The 19,160-nt window shown below is 43.5% G+C and overlaps 1 protein-coding gene across 5 annotated transcripts in view; it reads left to right on the forward strand.

Moving 5' to 3' along the window:
* RIN2 (Ras and Rab interactor 2) overlaps nucleotides 1-19,160 on the forward strand; it is a 65,713-nt gene that overhangs the window by 43,757 nt on the left and 2,796 nt on the right. For all 5 annotated transcript variants that reach the window (XM_005486771.4, XM_074536760.1, XM_074536761.1 and 2 more), the window contains 5 exons: nucleotides 909-1,000; nucleotides 4,118-5,260; nucleotides 12,554-12,859; nucleotides 15,753-15,884; nucleotides 17,945-18,108. In XM_005486771.4, the coding sequence (XP_005486828.2) occupies nucleotides 909-1,000; nucleotides 4,118-5,260; nucleotides 12,554-12,859; nucleotides 15,753-15,884; nucleotides 17,945-18,108 (1,837 nt within the window). The remainder of the gene's footprint in view (nucleotides 1-908; nucleotides 1,001-4,117; nucleotides 5,261-12,553; nucleotides 12,860-15,752; nucleotides 15,885-17,944; nucleotides 18,109-19,160) is intronic.

Below are 19,160 nucleotides of genomic sequence, written 5' to 3' on the forward strand. Positions count from 1 at the left end.
CTAAAGGGGGCAGATAGGTAGCTATTGTGAGAAAGAGACAGAACCATTTGGTACATCACAGGAAATCCAGGAGGATTTTCTAAAACCAGAGGGAATTTCTTGTAGAAGGTACCCAAGCAGTTTTTTATGAGAGTTTACCTATTTTTAAATTGCAGCCATGGTGATGATCTGGGCTCTGGATTTTCTGTGGTATCATGTAAAGTGCTTTTCAAATACTTTTAATCTAGTGTATCACTCTTGTGGCATATGCTGGGCTTGAGTGTGAGTGGAATTCTGAGATCCTGTTTTTTTCAAGAAGCTAACATGCAACATAGAGACTATTTATGTGATAAAGACCTACTATCTGTCTGTGCTATAGCAGATGGTTGGCTTGCTCACAACCTTAAAACCAGAATTCATGCTGACACCAGTTGTGTAGGATTCTCATTTAGTCTTAATTCTGTGGGTACTACAGATGTTGCTGTTTAGCAGCATTTAGTTAGAATAAAATTCTTATTCTGAAAACTGGAATAACAGTCAATGGTTTTTTCAGAAAGTGAGAAGCTTTTTTGAAGTGTTGAGGGCAGGTAACAAGTTTGTATCTCACTGATCTGCTTGTAGAAGACCAGGTGTAAAAGCTTCTGTTGGAAAGGCAGAAAATTCTGAATGGCTCTGTGGAAATGATCCTAAGGAAAGTGTTGGGTGCTTGGCTGTCATTTGCCCTTCACACCTCTCTGCAATGTAAAGAAGCTTTGGGGTTGGTAATGTAATGTTTAACTGTGCTGTGTGTTTGAGGATCTTGCTACCTGACACAGCTCAAGAAGATAATCAGAAATCATACACTGCCAGTGTTGTGGTTTTTTTTAAAAAGAGATTTTCAAACCATGGATGTTGCCGAAAACCATAATGATTTTTCTCTTTGGAAACAGGGATGTCCTTCCATTCACACTGAAGTTGCCTCATGCAATTGCTGCAGCAAAGACAGAAGCTGAGCTTGAAGAAATTGCTCAGCTTGGACTGAGTAAGTAGTTCCCTACACAGATGTCTTTCCCTGTAGCACACCTGTAACATTGAAGAAATAATCTGTATCAGTAAATAGTTCATATTGGTTAGTGATGATACAAATTTTGTTTAGAAAAGCAGTTTCTCTTATTTGGGAAGGCCAGACCTCCTTCTGGCCAAGGAGTGGTGCTCTTCCTTCCTTCTGTGCCTTCTGTGATATTTTGGTTAGTGCTGTTTCTTTCTTCCTTCTTCGCTTCCCTCTCTGGGCAGCCCTTGGGCAAAGCAAGTCACACATTCCCCACACAGAGGTTGATGTGGCTTCTGCTCCAAGACCAAACTGCATGCTCACATAGCACTGGCTGTGTGAGGCTGTGTAAAGCACTGGCTTTATAATTTATGGTGAGGAGAGTGTAGGAACTGAGGTCCCCTGTCGATAAAACTTCTGTTCAGATTGACATGAAAAGTTAAAATGGTGAATTTGGAGAGCAGTGCCTCAATGAGGTGGCGTATTTAGAAAATGAGGAGTGTATATATGATGGTGTAGAATGTATCCATGGGCAGGGATTAGGTGAAATTTTTAAAATACCAGAAGACAATGCAAGAGTGTCCTTGCATCACTTGGTTGATTCAGCCAAACACAGGCTCATTGTAAAGCACACCTTGAGCTCAGAGGAGATGGATGCAGAACCATTGTAAAGCACACCTTGAGCTCAGAGGAGATGGATGCAAAGCTTTGTAAAGCACACCTTGAGCTCAGAGGAGATGGATGCAAAGCCTCCTGGGATTTCAAACTTGGGCACCACCCAGATGAATCATTAAGCAGCTCTGCCTTGAGCAAAGTGCTGAGTGGCTTCATTTCCTTCTCCAGGAAGGGAAGGTTTACTGTCAGCAACCTTTTTGCAGTAGATTTTTTAATAATCTTTGATTTTGAAAAGGATCCTCTCTAAATCAGTGTGCTGAGGATCTTTTGAACTGTCTGGTGGGACTTTGCAGTACAACCATACCCAGGGATGTATTGCAGTGCTTTGCATTTTGGTTTGCTGCAGTAGCAATGCAATTAAAGGGTTTGTTTTAGAGAGGAGAGAAATTACTTCTGCACTGCTTGTCTGCAGGTTTAGATAATCAGATGAAACTTTGGGTTATCATGGGAATGGAGGCAAATATGGTAGTGTTGAGGTCAATGTTTAGATGGGAAAAAGGAAGGAAAAGGTCTGACTGGGATAGAGTGTAATGAAAACAGTCTCCCAGTGACACATGAAGCCTTAAAGTAGCATGAGGTGAGTTTCTGCAGAGGGGATGATAATGGTAATGTTCATCAAGCTCTCCAGGCTAACCACACTTTGTCACCAGTACCCCAGAGCTCTGTGGCCTGCTTGCTGCAGAATTAGTCTTGTTCTTCAACATTCTCTGCATTGTGTGTGTTTCTTCTGTAGCTACTACATTTGAAAGCTGATGGATCAGTGTCTGTATTTGGGATCAATTACCTGACATACACCAGATCACAGTTTCCATGAGCTAAAAGCAGGCAACAAAGTTGAGATTTTGATGGAGTTTTAGGTGTCCATGTGCAGAAGAGCACACCAGAAAAGTCAACCTTTTGATGCTGTGGACTCAAGAGAGGCCTAAATACTCTCAACAGCCCTTCCTGTTAAGTGTGAGTTTTCTTTGAGGAACACCTAAGCACAAAACCCTGTGGTCTGTGAACCCAGGGCTGTATCCCCTGTCAGAGCTCTCTTGTGCAGTAGGCCCAGAGGGAGAGCTGCACAACACAAGTCAATAGCCCAGCAAACCACATCAGGAGGAACTTCTGCTAAAGATTTCAAGGCTGTTGCCAACCTGCAAGGTTTCATGTGCTGGACATATGATTCTCTCTCAGTCTCCCTCGTGTTTCACCTGCAGCAGTGCTTACATCACGTGTGTTTGCAGCAGCCACGTGCCAGGCACAGGCACTGAGAGATCGGCAGGCAGGATGTGAAGTCATGAAGCTGGGAACACCAGCAACATGGCATAACTATGCAGAGAAGCATGCCTGTGCCTGTAGACATTCTCTGGCTGTGGCCTGTCACTGTGGGCTGTTTCCTGTCCTCTGCCTCACAGGCAGGACATGGCTCTTGGGCATGGACTTGTTCTGGATGCTTGGCATTTGTGCCCTTGGGCTCAGATATTATTGCTCTGTTGCTTCCAGTGAGCCATCTTGACACACTATGGGAAAAGGACCATGTCAAGATTGGCAAATTTTAGCTAAATCTCCCTCTTCTGGTACTTTGCCATATTTCAACATGATTTCTGCCTTCAAGGGCACATCTGGTTTCAATCTTCATACCTTCAGGCACCAGTGCTCTTTAGCAGTGCCTTGGTTGCACAAACATGCTGACACTTGTCTGGGATAAGTGCAGAGGCTGCAGCTGCAATTTGCTGGTGTAGCATAGGTTTTCCATGCCACTGGTGTGGAACTGCACGTGGGTCTCTTTATGTGTCACTGCAGTCTGTATTCTCAGGCAACCTGTCCCCACAGCAAAGGCAGGGCAGCAGGCCAGGACCTTTATTAGGCACTTGATTGCTTGGTCTGCCTTGCTGAAGGTGATGTGTCCATCCACCACAGCAAAATGGGAGCTGCCTTTTCATGTTTAGTTTCATGTGTTCACTATGAAAAGAAACTGAAGCAAGATGCTTGTGGAGTTTCTGGAAATGGCCTTTAGCTGGTGTAAATCAGCTTAACTATTGTCTTTAATGAAGTGAGCTTATTAATACCAACTGAGAATCTTGCTTTATTTCTCCTGAGTGAGATGCTAGTGAGAAGCTTGTGTTCATTTCAGTCTCAAGCCAGTAAAAAGTATTCTGTTACAGTCTCTATTCCTTTCTTTGATTCTCAGTTTAATTTTAAGCTTAGTGGGCTGTTTGGGAGCTATGCATTGCTCATGGTATTTATAAATGAGTAAGAGCAGCCCCAGGAATGTAGCATACAGTTATGGCTGGTGGTACTTTAAGAGGTTCACTTGGATTTTTTTCCCCTTTTAATTAATAAAATCTTGCCTAAATTTCTCAGTATTTTAAACTGATGTTGTTGAGTTGAATGTTCTGAAATCCATCTGCATGGTGTTTAGCATTCTTACGTTAATGCAATGATGATTTTCAGACTTTTGGAGCTCCCTGGCTAACAGCAAACCCCCGGATCCTTCACCTCCCTGTAGGCCTGTGCCTTTGGACAGTGCTCGCAAAGACTCGCGCCAGCTCTGCCTTATAAATGGAGTGCATTCTATACGAACCAGAACGCCCTCGGAGCTGGAGTGCAGCCAGACCAACGGAGCTCTGTGTTTCATTAATCCCCTCTTCTTAAAAGTGCACAGCCAGGATGTCAGTGGAAGTCTGAAAAGGCAGAGCCCCAGAACTCCAGACGTGAATGGCACAGCGAGGGCCCGCTCCCCCCCGCCCCGGCCGCCACCTCCTGCTATTAATAGCACCCTGACGAGCCCGCAGATTTCCAGGACTATAAAGCAGGCGAGCATGCCAGAAACACTCAGCCACAAGAAGGAGAGGGGCTCGGATTTGCTGCAGAACAAGCCCACCCCGATTCCGCCTCCTCGGCTGAAGAAGCAGGCGCTGTGCTCCGAGGCAGACGGTGCCTCCAGGAGCGCGGCCGCGCTTCGGCCCCGCTCCTCCGTGTGCGTGCCCGAGGCGGCCCCGGCTGCTCCTCCGCGTGAATCCCCGCCAGCCCTGCCCCAGCCGCCTCCAGCGGCTCCCAAAAAGACTCCGGCTGCCATCTCTGAGTCACACATCCCGTGGAATGGAGGCCGGCAGAGACTGAGCGACATGAGCATTTCCACCTCCTCGTCCGACTCGCTGGACTTCGATCGGAGCATGCCGCTCTTCGGCTATGAGGGGGACACCAACAGCAGCCTGGAGGACTTTGAGGGGGAGAGTGACCAGGAGAGCATGGCACCCCCTCTGAAGCCCAAGAAGAAAAGAAGCAGTTCGTTCGTTCTCCCCAAGATTGTGAAATCTCAGCTACGGAAAGTCAGTGGAGTTTTCAGTTCCTTCATGACCCCCGAGAAGAGGATGATTAAGAAAATTGCAGAGTTGTCCCGGGACAAACGTACCTATTTTGGATGCTTAGTGCAGGACTATGTCAGCTTTCTGCAAGAAAACAAGGAGTGCCATGTTTCCAGCACTGACATGCTGCAAACAATTCGTCAGTTCATGACCCAAGTCAAGAACTACTTGTCCCAAAGCTCCGAACTTGATCCCCCAATCGAATCACTGATTCCTGAAGACCAAATAGGTAAGAAACACTGTCCTGTGTTTTGGGGGGAAGGTGAAAATGTGGAAACTGTGTAATAAGTGATAGTCTTTGTCCAGTTCAGAAAGGTGGGGCTAACTTGGCTAGAAGAGCTTAAACCACTGAGTATTTGAGTCTTAAAACGAGACTCAATTCCTCTCCTCCATTCCCCACCCCAAATCACACTGTTGGCTTGGGATGATTACACTATGAAGTTGTTCATAAGAAGTTATCCTTAAAATAAGTGCAATGTGGACTTTTTAATCTGTGATTATTACTTTTTTTACCTGCTTTACTGTTGACAGTACCCTTTATTTTCTGGCACACATGTGTTTTTCTCTGAATTGGACTGACATAGTTCTCAATGTTTGGTCTAAAACTGCCAAAGTTGACCATATGGACTGTAGCTGTAGAACTGGAATTTATTCAAAACCAATGATGTTTTATGACAACTTAGTTTTGAAATAAATCTGATTCCTCCAGACATTCTTAGTCACTTCTAACAAAGCTGTACTATCCCTGCACTTGAAACTAAATAAAAAGATATGTAAGAGTTTTAGAAAACAAACATGTGAAGGAGACAGAAGGGGCTGTTGTTTTCTGTAGTTTTCTGTACTTCTCTGTTAGATGTGTTTGTGGGTGGTTATGGATGAGCTATATGTTTTAACAGGAGAGAGAGATTTGTGTATCCAAAAAAGTGAAATCGTTGTTGGTGCATAAATCTCGCTGCCTCTCTTGCAGAGTCTGAGCAGTATTTGTAAAAGAGCCTGTAATCCACATTTAAGAGGTAAACACGCCTCAGGGCAGAATACTTTCCTTGTGAGCTCACTTCAGTCCTAATTTGTTTGTTTTTCTCCCTACCCCAGTGTCCCAACAGTTGGCTCAGTGCAAAATTGGCAGACACTTCCTTCCCTGGGACTAGGGGGTAATTTTATATTGACATTCTGTCTGTCCTTGACCAAGATGAAGTATTCTCATGTAACCTCAGCTTCATTTACACAAAGTCAAGCAAAAGTCACAAGGGCTGCTAAAGCAAATACAAAAATGTGAAAAGTGCCCTCAGTATTCAGACTCAAAGACATGTAATATTCTCACTATAATAATATAGAGTGTTAGGTGGATGTTACATGGAAGAAAAAGCACCAAATTAAGCAGGGGATGGAGGTGCATTTTTGCCTGCATTTCTGTAGAGTGCTGGATGTTTGACAAAGCAATTCAGATGGAGTTTGGTTGTAATTTTGTGAAAGCCTAGTTTGTTATGTAGTTTTCATTTCACAAGGGTGTGGTTTAATCTGAGACTGTGGGTCTCCCAAGACTGGAAAAAATGTTGTCTGCTATTAACTGTTTCAGACTTTGAAGCCCCTTAAGCTATCAGGTATAACAACTAAAACTGCCCTGGTTTTCTTCAGCGACAGAAAGTCTGGTTTTGATCATGTGACTAAACACAATTAATTTATAAAGTGGGCTGGTTTAAATAAAAAAAGAACTTGCTTTTGAATCATCTACTGCCTTTGGCTTGAGCCAGCAAACAACTGCAGTGGATCAGGAGCATCAGATGTTGCTGATCTAAGGAGATAACTATGTGACAGCAAAATTCAGTCATCCCTATGGAGAACTTTTTATGAAGTAGAGTCCTGCCTGTTGTCCACAGTTTTCCTTGACTATTTCAATATGGAATTGCAGCCCAAATTGTAACTTTGTGAGTGGTTGTTTATCCTCTCTCATCTGTCCTCACTTCCGTGGTGCAGTTTTTTCCTCCAGCGTGTCAGCCTGGTGCTGGATGTGTGCTTCTGGGATAATGCTCCTCCTTTCTGACTCATTCAGCCCTTGCTTTCATCCTCTTTTGTCTCCCGAACTTCAGTAGGTGCTGCAACAGCTCCCACAGGTTTGGTGGAACCCTTGATGTTTGGAACTTCTTTCAATGTCTCCATAATGATCTTTTTGATCGTGTAGCTTTTCTTTTAGAACTGCATCATGGACTCTTCCAGGCAAAAAACTTCTTCAGCACATCTTTTGAGCTTCCCAGTTAGGGAAAATTGTTAAGCTTCTGCAAAATCACTGGGAAAATATCCTTCAGGGTTTCTAGTCCTGACAGATGCCTCCCAACCTTGGTACTGCAGGCTGTTAACCCTCCCTGAAGCAATGGGACTCCCAGTGCTGGCACAGAATCAAGAGTAAGGCACATGGCTCTTTATTGTTTAAGGATGAATGTAATTTATTTTTATAAAAGGCATCCACACCTCAATTTGTATCCACAGAATAAAGACTGGTCTGAGGAGATCCTGGTAGTCCAGAGCTGCTTGATCAGCAAATGTTTGAGAGTTTTTGTCTTTTCATCTTTTCCTGGCTTTGAACAGAGCGGAGTCAAGTTGAATGCTGTCACTTTGCCAAGTGGGATCTAACATCTGACATCTAAACAACTTCAGTCTCAGTGCCCAAATCTGGTCCTGAACCAAGAAATTTCTGGTTTAAACTACTTGTCAGTAAGGTACTAACTGATCATGTGGGAACGCCCCTAAACAATTCCTTCTATTACTTGGTTTGGTATTTCTAATATGTTATGGGAACTAATATTTCTAATATGTTAGGGATATTTAAATGCTGAGTGTTAAAGAAGCTTGGGGAGAATGTGCTGGTCCCTTACTGGCAGTCCATGCCTTATTGAAGGTCCTTGGGTCTGTACAGAGGACTTTCAGGCAGACTGAGCTGGACATACAAATTAACTGGAGCCCAGGACTGACCCCCATGGTACCTCTTCTCCAATGTCTGTCTTGTTTGACAGCCAGCCATGGATACTTGGGCTCTCAGTGCAGTGTTCTGTGCACCTGTTAGTGCATGCTGCTTATGGTTATTACAGCAAGACAGTATTTCCCTGGTTTGTTTATATGGAAGGTGCACAGAATTATGGGTCTTATGAAGGTTAAGCAGCAGCCCACCCCAGATCCCCTCTTCTTTACTAATCCAGTTACCTCCTAAAGGAGCTAGAATGGTATGTCACTGTTTCTGCTTGAAAAACTCATGCCAGCTGTTTTTTTCACTGTGTTACTTTTTTAGGTGCTTGTACATTTGTCCTGGTGTCCTGTCCTTCGTTGTTGCATCTTTTCATGTTGAGCTCAGTCTCACAAACATGTCCCTTAGTGCCCCTCCTTTCACCACAGCAGTGACAGGACAGGGCAAGCAGGAAGCAGTGGTGAAAGTACTGAGCAGAGGCAGGGACCAGGTTCTGTTTCTCACCATCCCTTGGATTTCCTTTGTGACTTTTCTCCTGCTTCTTTTCTCTCCTGCTTCTTCAAGAGAAGACACGTGCTTACCACACAGCTACAGCATGAGTTTTAAGTAACTCACAGCTGCTTAAAGCAGAACACACCTAGCACAGATAGCTGTGTGATTTTTTGGTGTGTGTTTCTGTAGGCTAGATGAGGGGAGGCTTACTTTCATCCTTAGTTGCTTGGTCTCTGCCACCCCTGCCTGTAGATCAACCACCTCAGTTTTCAGGGTTGTGCTGATTATCAAGGAATATAATGTGGGTTGTGTGAGGTCCTGGTCCTGTGGAGGAGCTTGCCATGTCTGCACCCACCAAGAAATGGGTGCTTGGCCATCACTCTGTGGTATTCCAAAGCAACTTTGTGCTCTCAGCTGCCAGGCAGCGTGACCTGTGCAGGACTGGGCCTTTTTGTGGTGGCTCTCAGGCTCACTCAGTCTGCTGCTGACTCTCATTGCCCTGGTCAATGGTTTGGCCACGGTGAACAGGGCTTGAGTGTGAATTGGGGGACTGGAATGGGACAGTCATGTCAGCAATAGTTGGTAGGTAGGAGGAAAACAGGGCCTGGAAAAGGTGAGAGCGTGCCTAGAGTTTGGGGAAGTGAGGGCTGTAAGGAGGCTGTGTAAGGACACTGGCAATGACTAATGTGTTGTCTTGTCTAGATGCAGACTTTGTGTGGTTGGCAGCAAAACAAAAATAGCATGTCAGCACAGGATACAGATGTGTTTCCACAAGTTACAACGAAACTAGCTGGCTGGCCTTTACAATTCATTTATCAAAGCACTTCCAGTTCCCATTTTGAGGCTACAGGCTAATTATAAGCATTTCAGGAACGATACACAGTGTTCAGCTGATATTATATTCAGTTAAAAAAAATTATCTGTTTTGGTTTTGGAGTTGTAAGCATCCTGGGAGAATATTTGAAAACATGCATCTGAAATAAACAAGTTTTTTTGCTGATTTGGATCTTAAAAATATACAGAGATGTTTAGGTAAAAAATAAGTCCTCAATTCACAACTTAGATAATGATTTGCCTGGGAAACCCTCATATAATTTTTTCTGACTCTTAAAAGTCAAACAATGAAAATTGCTGCTGGCTGAAAATTGGTTTGTGGGATCTTACCCAAAAACACCTTTCTGTGAAAGCAGCCAGAAGCAACAGTGCTGAAGAAAGGAATGGATGGTGGCTGGGTGGTCTGGCCCCAAAAATGCTCATAGGTGCCATGACACTGAATGTTGTTCTAAGATTCAAATCACAAGAAGTGCTGTCCTTCCAGGCTTTAATAATAATGTAATTTTTTTTGTAAGCTTTGTATTTATTAGGATACATATGGGTATTGTTGTTGACCATTAAAAAACAGCCCAACCCTTATCAATCTTGTTGCAGTTAGCCTGACCATCTTGTTAGATTTTGCCACTTTTTCATTTGAGGGCAGAACTCAGTGGTTCTCACGTGTGTGCCAAGAATTCATAAAGGAGAAGAAAAGGTTGTGTGTTGTTTTGAGGGTTTTTTGTGTGTGGTTTGAAGGATTTTAGTTTGTTGTGGTTTTTTCTTTGTTTTGTTGTGCCTGTGTGGAGCTTTGAGCACAGCCACAAGTTACATGATCCTTTCCTCTGTGCTGCTTCAGAATTATTTCAAGTTTCCATGGAAACTGTGGAAATGTGATGGAGTAAATTTCAAAGCAATTTCCAGGCACTGGAAATTGGATTACAGATTTTGGATCTTGTGACAAAATAGCAAATGTGAAAGAAATCTCCTTGCCATCTTGCACAGCTGTAAAAGTCTGCATGGTTCATCTGTGGAAGTGGCACTGCCTTTGGAAGGGTTGAGGGCAGAAACCCTGAGCATCCAAGGAGCACAGCCAAGGACTGGGGCTCTGGAGAGGAATTTTGTCTCCCAGCAGCATCCAGCTCCTGTGGGATCTGGGCAAGCCCTGCTTCTGCCTCCTGTTCCTGTACAGCATCAGTCACATCCAGAAACACACTGAGTTTCCCAAGGCTCCTGTGAACAGATGTTGTGATGACCCCTCTTTTGAGATGAAGGATGGTTTGTGCTCAATATTCATCTACAAAACTTCCAGTGGAAGAGTTCAGCTTTCATGGGGACAGAGCTCTCTCACTTTGCATTACAGAATTATGAGATGTTTAGCAGCACCAAGTGCTTTAATAAACAATCCCAGGTGCTTGGAATGCACAGGGCAGAGGTGTTCCTCTTACAAGCAAAGCAGTTGGTGTTTTTCCTATTTGAAAAAATCGGGTTGTAGAAATAAAACAAACTGAGTTGCCAAAAAAATTAGTGAAGATAGCAAGGAATTATTTGTATACTCTAGAATAGAAATTTAGCTAGCCAGTGTACCTGTGGGTCAGACTCGTGTGTTTTTCTTGGTGAAAAATTATTTCTGCAATTGTTTGTGTCCCGTGAGCCCTGAGGATTGCATTGATGGCAGGGAGAGGCAGTTTCTGTCTCTGTGCAGAAGAATGATGCTTCTATTTACCTGACTGATTTGGTGCTGATTGTGTGGCTCTACCAAGTACAATAGGTAAGGATCAGTCATTTGAAGTGTTGCCACTTGTTAGCATTGCTAATTGATGGCACTGATCTGGTGGGAAGCTGGATCCAGCCCTGGCTGCTGTGTGAGAAGCACCAAGAACATATCTCAGACTGATCATGCTTTTTCCAGTGCTTTTACTGACAAACACAGAAAAAATGCTACATATGAAGTCAGGGCACCATAGGATGAGAAATGTGTGTGTGAAGGGTGTTTATATGGGAAAGAGAGGGATGGAGACCCAAAAGGAAAAAGGGCTGGACACAAGAATATGATAAATGAAAGAAAGAAGCAAGAAAACAGAATAATGCTTGTTTGGAGAGTGTGTGTGTGTGTCTGTGTAAATACCAAGCCTTAGAAATAGTACGTGATTAAAAAAACAACAAAACAAAAGGGAGGTAGAGTAGAGAGAAAAGAAAGAGGCTGTAGTCTGAAAAAACCACAGAAGTACAGGCAGAGAACCTGGGATGGGCATGAGGTTTAATGAAGCTGTAATGAGTCACTGTTACTCACAAGAATGTCCACTGCTAATTTGTGTAAAGGTGTGACCTGGCAGTGACACAGCCTCTCCTGTGTGCTCTCTGTCTTTGTGCTCCTCTGGTCCCTCTGCCTGCTCCAGGCTCTGGAACTGCCCCACTCTGATGGCACAAATAATTGATTTAACTTAAGAACTAATGTAAGCTGTCTTGCCATAAGGATGCTGAGAAAGGAAATTAGCTTTTAAAGTAGAAGTGTTGAGCAAAGAGCTTTCTCTGTTGGCACAGTCCATACTATGAAAATGGAGAATGAGGCTTACAGAAAAACAGGAGTAGAACAAGAATTAAAAATAAGTCCTGAAGTTAGCAGTTACTGTGCTATGTGCATACAATTGCCAAAGAACTTCAAACTTGATGACAAAGCTGTATATAAGCTTGTGTGATGAAATCTGAAGCTGGAAAAACACAGCTTGGTTTTCATTTATAGCTTAAAGCCTGTAATCTGCCCAGCTTCATAAAGATCCTGACAAAGTTGTGCCAAGTTTTAGGAAATCTTTGTTGAGTTATAGTTTCCAATGGAAACTATGCAAAAAGAACAGGCTTTAATGCCAAAGGAGACAAAAATTATGATTTTGAATGTGTTTCACGTTAAGTTTGGGAGTTAAAGCTAAACTTAAAGTAAAATAAAACTTGCAGACTTCCAAGCAACAAAAGAAAAGTTTAATAGACCCACAGCTTTTTTTTTTTGTTTTTGTTTTAACCATCTGTAGTCTGTCTGTGTGGATGTGGGTTTTTTTATTTACCACATTGCCAGAAATGACAATTCAATACAGATTCTGCTCTGCCTCCTGTTTTCATGTTAACAAACATCTAGAAACTCAGCTTGTGTAATAAATGGGCCTTAGAAAGTAAGTTTTGCTCGACAGGGTCTCTTCAGGGAATGGTTGTGTTAATGCTGGCTCTGCTTTAGAGGGGGAAGTCAGCTGGATTTGTGTTTTCCTGTTGCAGATGTTGTGCTGGAGAAGGCCATGCATAAGTGCATTCTGAAGCCTCTGAAGGGTCACATTGAAGCGATGTTGAAAGAGTTTCATACCACAGATGGTTCCTGGAAACAACTGAAGGAAAACCTGCAGCTGGTGAGGCAGAGGAATCCTCAGGAACTGGGTGTGTTTGTCCCAACACCAGACTTTGTGGACGTTGAAAAGATTAAAGTCAAGTTCATGACTATGCAGAAGATGTATTCACCTGAGAAGAAAGTCATGCTGCTGCTGAGAGTTTGCAAATTGATTTACACTGTTATGGAGAATAACTCAGGTATGGTGCTTCTGGTAGCTCAGGTTCACTGATATCTCACACCTGATGTTCAGCTCTACTGCTGAAGCTCTTGCAGCTTCTCCTTGCCCTTTTGAGAGGAATTCTTGCTCTCTGCTTCTGACCTGCTGTCTCTGGACTGTCTGGCTGCATATCTTAAAAACTCAGTCTGAAGCAGAGTTGTTGTCATGGGTGGAGTGTGAGCTTCAGGCAAAGTTGAGTAGAGAAGCCCTCCCATGGTGCAGGAAGGACCCTCATGGTTTCTGAACTCCTCAGAGAGGAGCCTGGGTGCAGCTGGATTCAGTCTTAGCCCAGGCTTTGTCAATGGTTTAAATTCCAAGGAATTATAGAGGTGGGATTGACCCTTTGTACAACTCGATCCTACAGGATTGAGGATGACAAACCACATATAGTCATATAAAAATGAATTCTTTATTATGATAAATTATTAGACCAAAAATATCTTAATCTAAATTATCTACTACACAGTCTAGAAGTAAAAACTACACTGTTTTGATATAGTGCATTATACTATATTAGATTATACTAGAGTAGTATAATCTAGTATAGTATAATGCACTATATCAAAACAATTATAATAAAGAAATTATATTAAAGCTACCAAAAAGACCCAAAATGATTACTGAGTAGAGATTGATGTTTCTTAACCAGGGGGGCCAAACCTCTTTTGCTCCTCGAGGAGTGGCTGTCAGGGGTGTTCCCACCCAAGGGAGGAGTGTCCACACACACTCCCAGAAAGGAAATATTAGAAGATCCTGCTGTCTGAAAGCAGGACTAGACTTTTAGAGTACAAAGTGATTGACTGTCAGCCAGATATCTCCATGCCAGCTGTGTCAGCCTCTGTATTTTTAGATAAAGATACTTTATTTGCCACATCGATGTTTAACTTTGGGGTTGATGAGTCAGACAGGGTTTAGCATAATTCAACACCAAAAGCAGCAGGACACCACTTTTTAGTTCACCACTGATAACTTTGCCAAACAGGGCATTGTTTTACCTCATTCCAGGCAGAGCATCCTACAGATCCTACACATCCTACAGATGTGAAACAATTGAAAAAGAGCAGCTTTCCTTAAGTGTAGGCTTTTGAAGTTGCCTGGCAGAAAGACTGTCCTGTGAGCCTTGAATTTAACACTGATTCTAAATGAGTATTTTTCTGCAAATTGTAATAGAGGTAACACCATATTTAGCTGTTGTAATTCAATAGCATGTATGCAATATGACAACTACCATGGTTTTATCTTAATGGGTGGAGAAAAGCAGCCTCTAATCCAGTATTTTTGGCTTGCTGTGCCACTGAATGTTCTCATTTGGACACTTTCTGTCATGCTTTTGGAACAGAAATTACATCTATTTCTACACTGTAGCAAGAACCCAAAAGCACCTTTGAAACCTAAATAATGAAATGACACTACAGGCCAGTCAAGATCTACTGAGCAGTCAGTGCTCCAAGATGCTGTGCTGGATGGCATGAATTTATAGGTGCAACTGTGACATTCTCTCTTGCACACTGCTATGACAGGTCATGAGCTAAGGTGTAGTAAAGCTGTGGTAGTGGGAGATTTTTTCCCCCTAAGTGAGTATGAGCTGCTGCAGGTTCTTGGCAGTTTTCTTTCTAAGGAAGCTCTGCATGTGCAGCTGGGTCTGGTGCAGATCAAGACACCTGCTTTCTTTGGAGATTGGAGATTAATGATGAAAGCTCATGGCTGTTAAAGCCCCCCACATGCTTTTACAAGATTTAGGACTGAGCTCCTGCCCAGCTTATTACTGCATTTCAAAATTCTGCATTTTAAAAGTGAATATAGGGATCTTGGCCTGAAGTTGTGTGAACTCATCTCTCCATACTGTGATGTGATTGCATTGAGTAAGGTATTTCCAACATGCACAAGGAAAATACTGAGAGGCTGCTGCTGGTCAAGTGCTGCACTGGGAGACTTGGGCTGAGATGTGGCAAGTGCTCATTGGGCTGTCTGATTTTGGCATGTGAAGTTTGTTAAACGTGGCATTGAGCCAGCAGCTGTTTGGGTATCTATCCTTCCAGCCAGGTAAGTGTGGTAGCTGGAGCGTGTGCCTCAGCTGGTGTCACTTAAATTCCACCAGAGCTCTGAGCTGGCTCCTGCTCTGGGCATTTCTGTGTGACCTTCATATCCATTCTGCAGTGAATTTTGCCTGACCCAGAGATTTGGCCACATTGGGATTTCTGAACAGAAAGTCAGAATGCAGGAAAAGTGCCAGGAGCACAGACAGGCTTAGGTACAGCACAGTCTGTGGATTATTGTCATTCCAGGCCCTTCAGTCACTCCCCATCTTTCCTGTAGGCTCCTTTCAGGTGCAGCCCCTGGTGTTTGTAGAACACCTCTCTGGTGTTTTTGACAATTGTCTGTCAAGGAAATGAGTTGAGTTTTCTGGTCAAATCTATAGACTTTTATATTCAGGCTTCTCTGCTGTGGGATTCATGCTCAGAGACTGGTGTTTGTGTCTGGGTGCTTCCAGAAAGTGGATCAATCCCTGGATATATTAAAAAAATGCCTATTCCTCAGCTCTTAGGCAATGGTAGCAGGGCAGGTGAAGGTCAGGCCAGACTGGCAGGGCAGCCTGTTCAGCACTTCACCAGCTGAGCTGCTGCCAGGGTGAGCCCAGTATAATCTCTGAATTTCCCTTGCATGCCTCAAGGTGTGCATCCCGCTTGTTTGAAGGACAGGACTGAGCTTGTCTCCTGTACAGTGAGTGCCAGGTGCTGTTCTCTCTGCTGCAGATTGGTGACTTTAGAGGTTCTGGAGTAGAGAAGGCACAAAAGAGTGTTTTCCTTTCAGACATGGGAAACTGGTAAAAAAATGTGGTTTGTCTCTCACTGCCTGTGTTCCCTTCCACCCAGGGAGGCTGTATGGAGCTGATGACTTCTTGCCTGTGTTGACATATGTGCTAGCCCAGTGTGATATGTTGGAGCTGGATACCGAAATCGAGTACATGATGGAGCTGTTGGATCCATCCTTGCTGCATGGAGAAGGTAATTATTTATTTTTATAGAACTGCCTAAGGACTAGTTGAGTTCTGTTTGAGTAGGAATCCTATTAAGGGGAGACCTAATGACAGTGTAACCAGAGAATGTCATCATCATTTCCACTGCTGGGGCAGCTTGCAGAGCACAAGCTGGAGTGGCTGGAAAATCTGCTGCTGTGTGATGCTTTGTGAGCAAATACATTGTTTCCAATCAGTTTTGACTCAGCAGGCAAACACATGTGCAGGTGCCCAATGGCCTGAGCCTTTTGTGCCTGAAAGTTTCCTGAGGGGATTTATGGGGCAGCAGCACTCAGCAAATTGTGAGGCACATAATAAGACTTGGGTTATGTGCCTTGTGATGACCTCTGGGGGACTTCCTTGCACCTTTGCAGAAATGCTTTTGAGGATATTGCCCCTTTTTAATGAACTTTGCTTCTTCCCAGCATTTGCTTCTCACAAAGTGTTTTTATGAGCTCTAGCAGTATGTTTCCTGAGGCATTTCTTGAATGAGGGCTAAAGTCTGCTGGAGGAAAGGAAATCTGCCTCTCCTGTTCCCACTCAGTATTTTTAATAAAGAAGTTTTCTGCAAGACCCTGGTAGGCCCCAGAATCTAAAAGGTTTATGAGGAGGTTTGAAGGCTCTTGCAGCCAAGCTTAACTGTGTGTTTGGGTATATATGTGTGTTTCCTGTTCCTGCTATACCTTGCTTTCTGAAATTGCTTTTCATGTACCCTCTTGCATGCTGTTACGCCTGGGAGAATCATGCCATAATTCCCTCAATTTGGCACTAGTCTGCTCCTTGCTTGGTGTACAGAACATCCTTGAGTGCATTGCTAGGACTCTTAGCATGGAAAATACTTGAGATGTGAAGCTGGAGATCATTAACATGCTTGAAAAGCAGAAAGGTTTATTGGAATATTAAGTCTTGCTGTTTTGAATGCAGCAAGGAAAGTCTGTCTGTTGGTTGGGCCTGTCATTGGCACTAGCTCAGCCCTGCTGTGCAGAGAAAATTGTGTAGGGCTTTGGTGTTGTGCATTTCTACTGAAATGTACTGTCCAGTTTGTCTAATGGGTCTTGCATTAATTTTATGTGTTCATCTTGTTGCAGAGCTAAAGGCTGAGAGGGAATGCTGTCAGTAATACAGAAAATACTACTGTGGGCATCCCATGCATCTCTGAATGCCTCTGAATAGACTGAGCACTCCCACCCAAATAGTTGCCTTTAAAAAGAAAAGACAGCTTGTCTTTTGTTTCTCCTGGTTGCTGCAGAGTGTTGCCTCCTGTTGAGACTCTTTTACTTTGTGATCCACAGCTTCTTTTGTGCATTGGCAACTCTGTTGTTGCTTTAATTTGTTCTCTGCTCGTGTAATAAATGGGGAGTGTGCAGGACTGTACACACCATCTCCTGAATTAGCTGGATATTCTGGAGAATGATAGATCAGTAGTTGTTTTAAAAATAAAGGCAACTCTTTGGGATGATTCCAGAGTACAAGTCTCACACTCAGTTGTTGCTTTATTGCCACTGAGAATGGTTGCTTTTAAGTTGATGAACAGGGTTAGATTGTTTTTTACTTTGTTTCAACAGCCATGTTTATTTCATCTGCCTCTGAAGCCTGGGAAGAAACCAAAACACTGTTAGAAAATTGTTTAGAATAAAGCTGGTGTTCCAAGGTTGGAGGAGTAAATATTCAGGAGTAAAGGAGTTACAAGAGTTGTTGGTTTTCCTGGCTTTTACAGAGATGGGGCAACTGAGAGGAGTTTTAAAAGATTTTATTCTCTTATCAGTCATTTAAGGAAATGTTTTTTCAGCAGGAGTGGACCCAAGGTTCCACTGTGCAATATGGAGCACATGCAACCCCTGCATGTCTGTGAGCAGCTGAGAACACACCCTCCAGTGCTGTGCAGGCCAGGGAGGGTTTTCCTTTTGTGTGTAAATATTCTGGCAACTTTCATATCTGTGTGTGTGGCTGGGTGCCTCTCTGTGGGTATTTATATATATCTCAAAGAAAACTGCCTGCACTTGTGACTGTGACCACTCTGAGAAGTTCTTCCCTTGCTGTCCTTCACAGGGGGCTATTACTTGACCAGTGCTTATGGAGCACTTTCACTGATCAAGAACTTCCAGGAGGAGCAAGCTGCCCAGCTGCTCAGCTCAGAGGCCAGAGACACACTCCGGCAGTGGCACAAGAGGAGGACAACAAACAGGACAATACCTTCAGTTGATGATTTTCAGGTAGAGCTTAGGGCTGAAATAGAAAATGGGATGATTGTGTTGCTGGAAATACCTATTTGAGAGGTGTCATTTGTAGCAAATTCCCTTGATGCTACAAGTGGAGTGAAACAGTGCTGAGATTGCAGGTGGCGAATTTGCCTCTTTGAAGTCTTGGCACTCACTTTTTATCAAACAGTTTCATTATGATGGTCTGAAGAAAACACTAAATAATAGAGCTTTCTTACCTTCCTTCTTAAGTCATGTGAAGCAAGGACAAACTGCATTGTATCTTAGATTCAGCTTTTTTGCACACTTTATTGTTCAAAAGATCAAATCCAGATTTCCAGGGGTATAAATCAGCCCAGCTGCCCAGCAGCCAGTGATGGCTAAAGCAGGTAGAAAAGAGGAGAGGTGGGAGAAATGTTCCTCAACAGTTTTGAAGTAAGCAGGCAGCAGAGTTTTGTGATATAGAAGTCCTCACATTTTTCTTTTTTGTCTTTTTTTTTTTCTTGTTTGTCCCCTGTATTTTGTACTGCTCTTCCAGAGCAGGGCAGTACTTTCACCTGGAGAATAACAAAGCAGTGGTTATCACTCCATCTTCTGAGCCCAGGCCTGCATCTCTTCCATCTGCTTTGGACTGACTGTTAAGGTGCAGCAGTTTGTGAGCTGAAGGAGGGGAGGGAGTTGGAATTGGGAAGAGAGGATTTTCTCCTTGGAGTTCAGCAGTCTGCAGTTAGGAAGAGGAGAAGCCATTACAAGCAATTCCAGTGCCCAGAGCCTGTCCATCTCCCTGGGATCCACCTTCTGTTCTCGTGACCTGTACTTAGGTGTCAGATTCCAGCAGCTGGAGTCTTTGTTCTTCCTGCCAAAACTCTGCACTTTCCATAGGAGCATCCAGCACCTTTATTTCTGCTTGGTGAGGAAGTGACAGAAGATTCTTTCTGCAGGATTTTGTAGGAAGTTCCATCTTCTCTTTCTCTACAGATGAACTTGGTGCAGGCTCAGTGTTCACTTGGATGCAGGAAGATGCAGGGGGCAGGGAGGAGCTGGCTCTGAGTGTGTCCAGTGCTTCT

Source organism: Zonotrichia albicollis, chromosome 3, assembly GCF_047830755.1.
Source record: "Zonotrichia albicollis isolate bZonAlb1 chromosome 3, bZonAlb1.hap1, whole genome shotgun sequence".
Classification (NCBI taxonomy): Eukaryota; Metazoa; Chordata; class Aves; order Passeriformes; family Passerellidae; genus Zonotrichia; species Zonotrichia albicollis.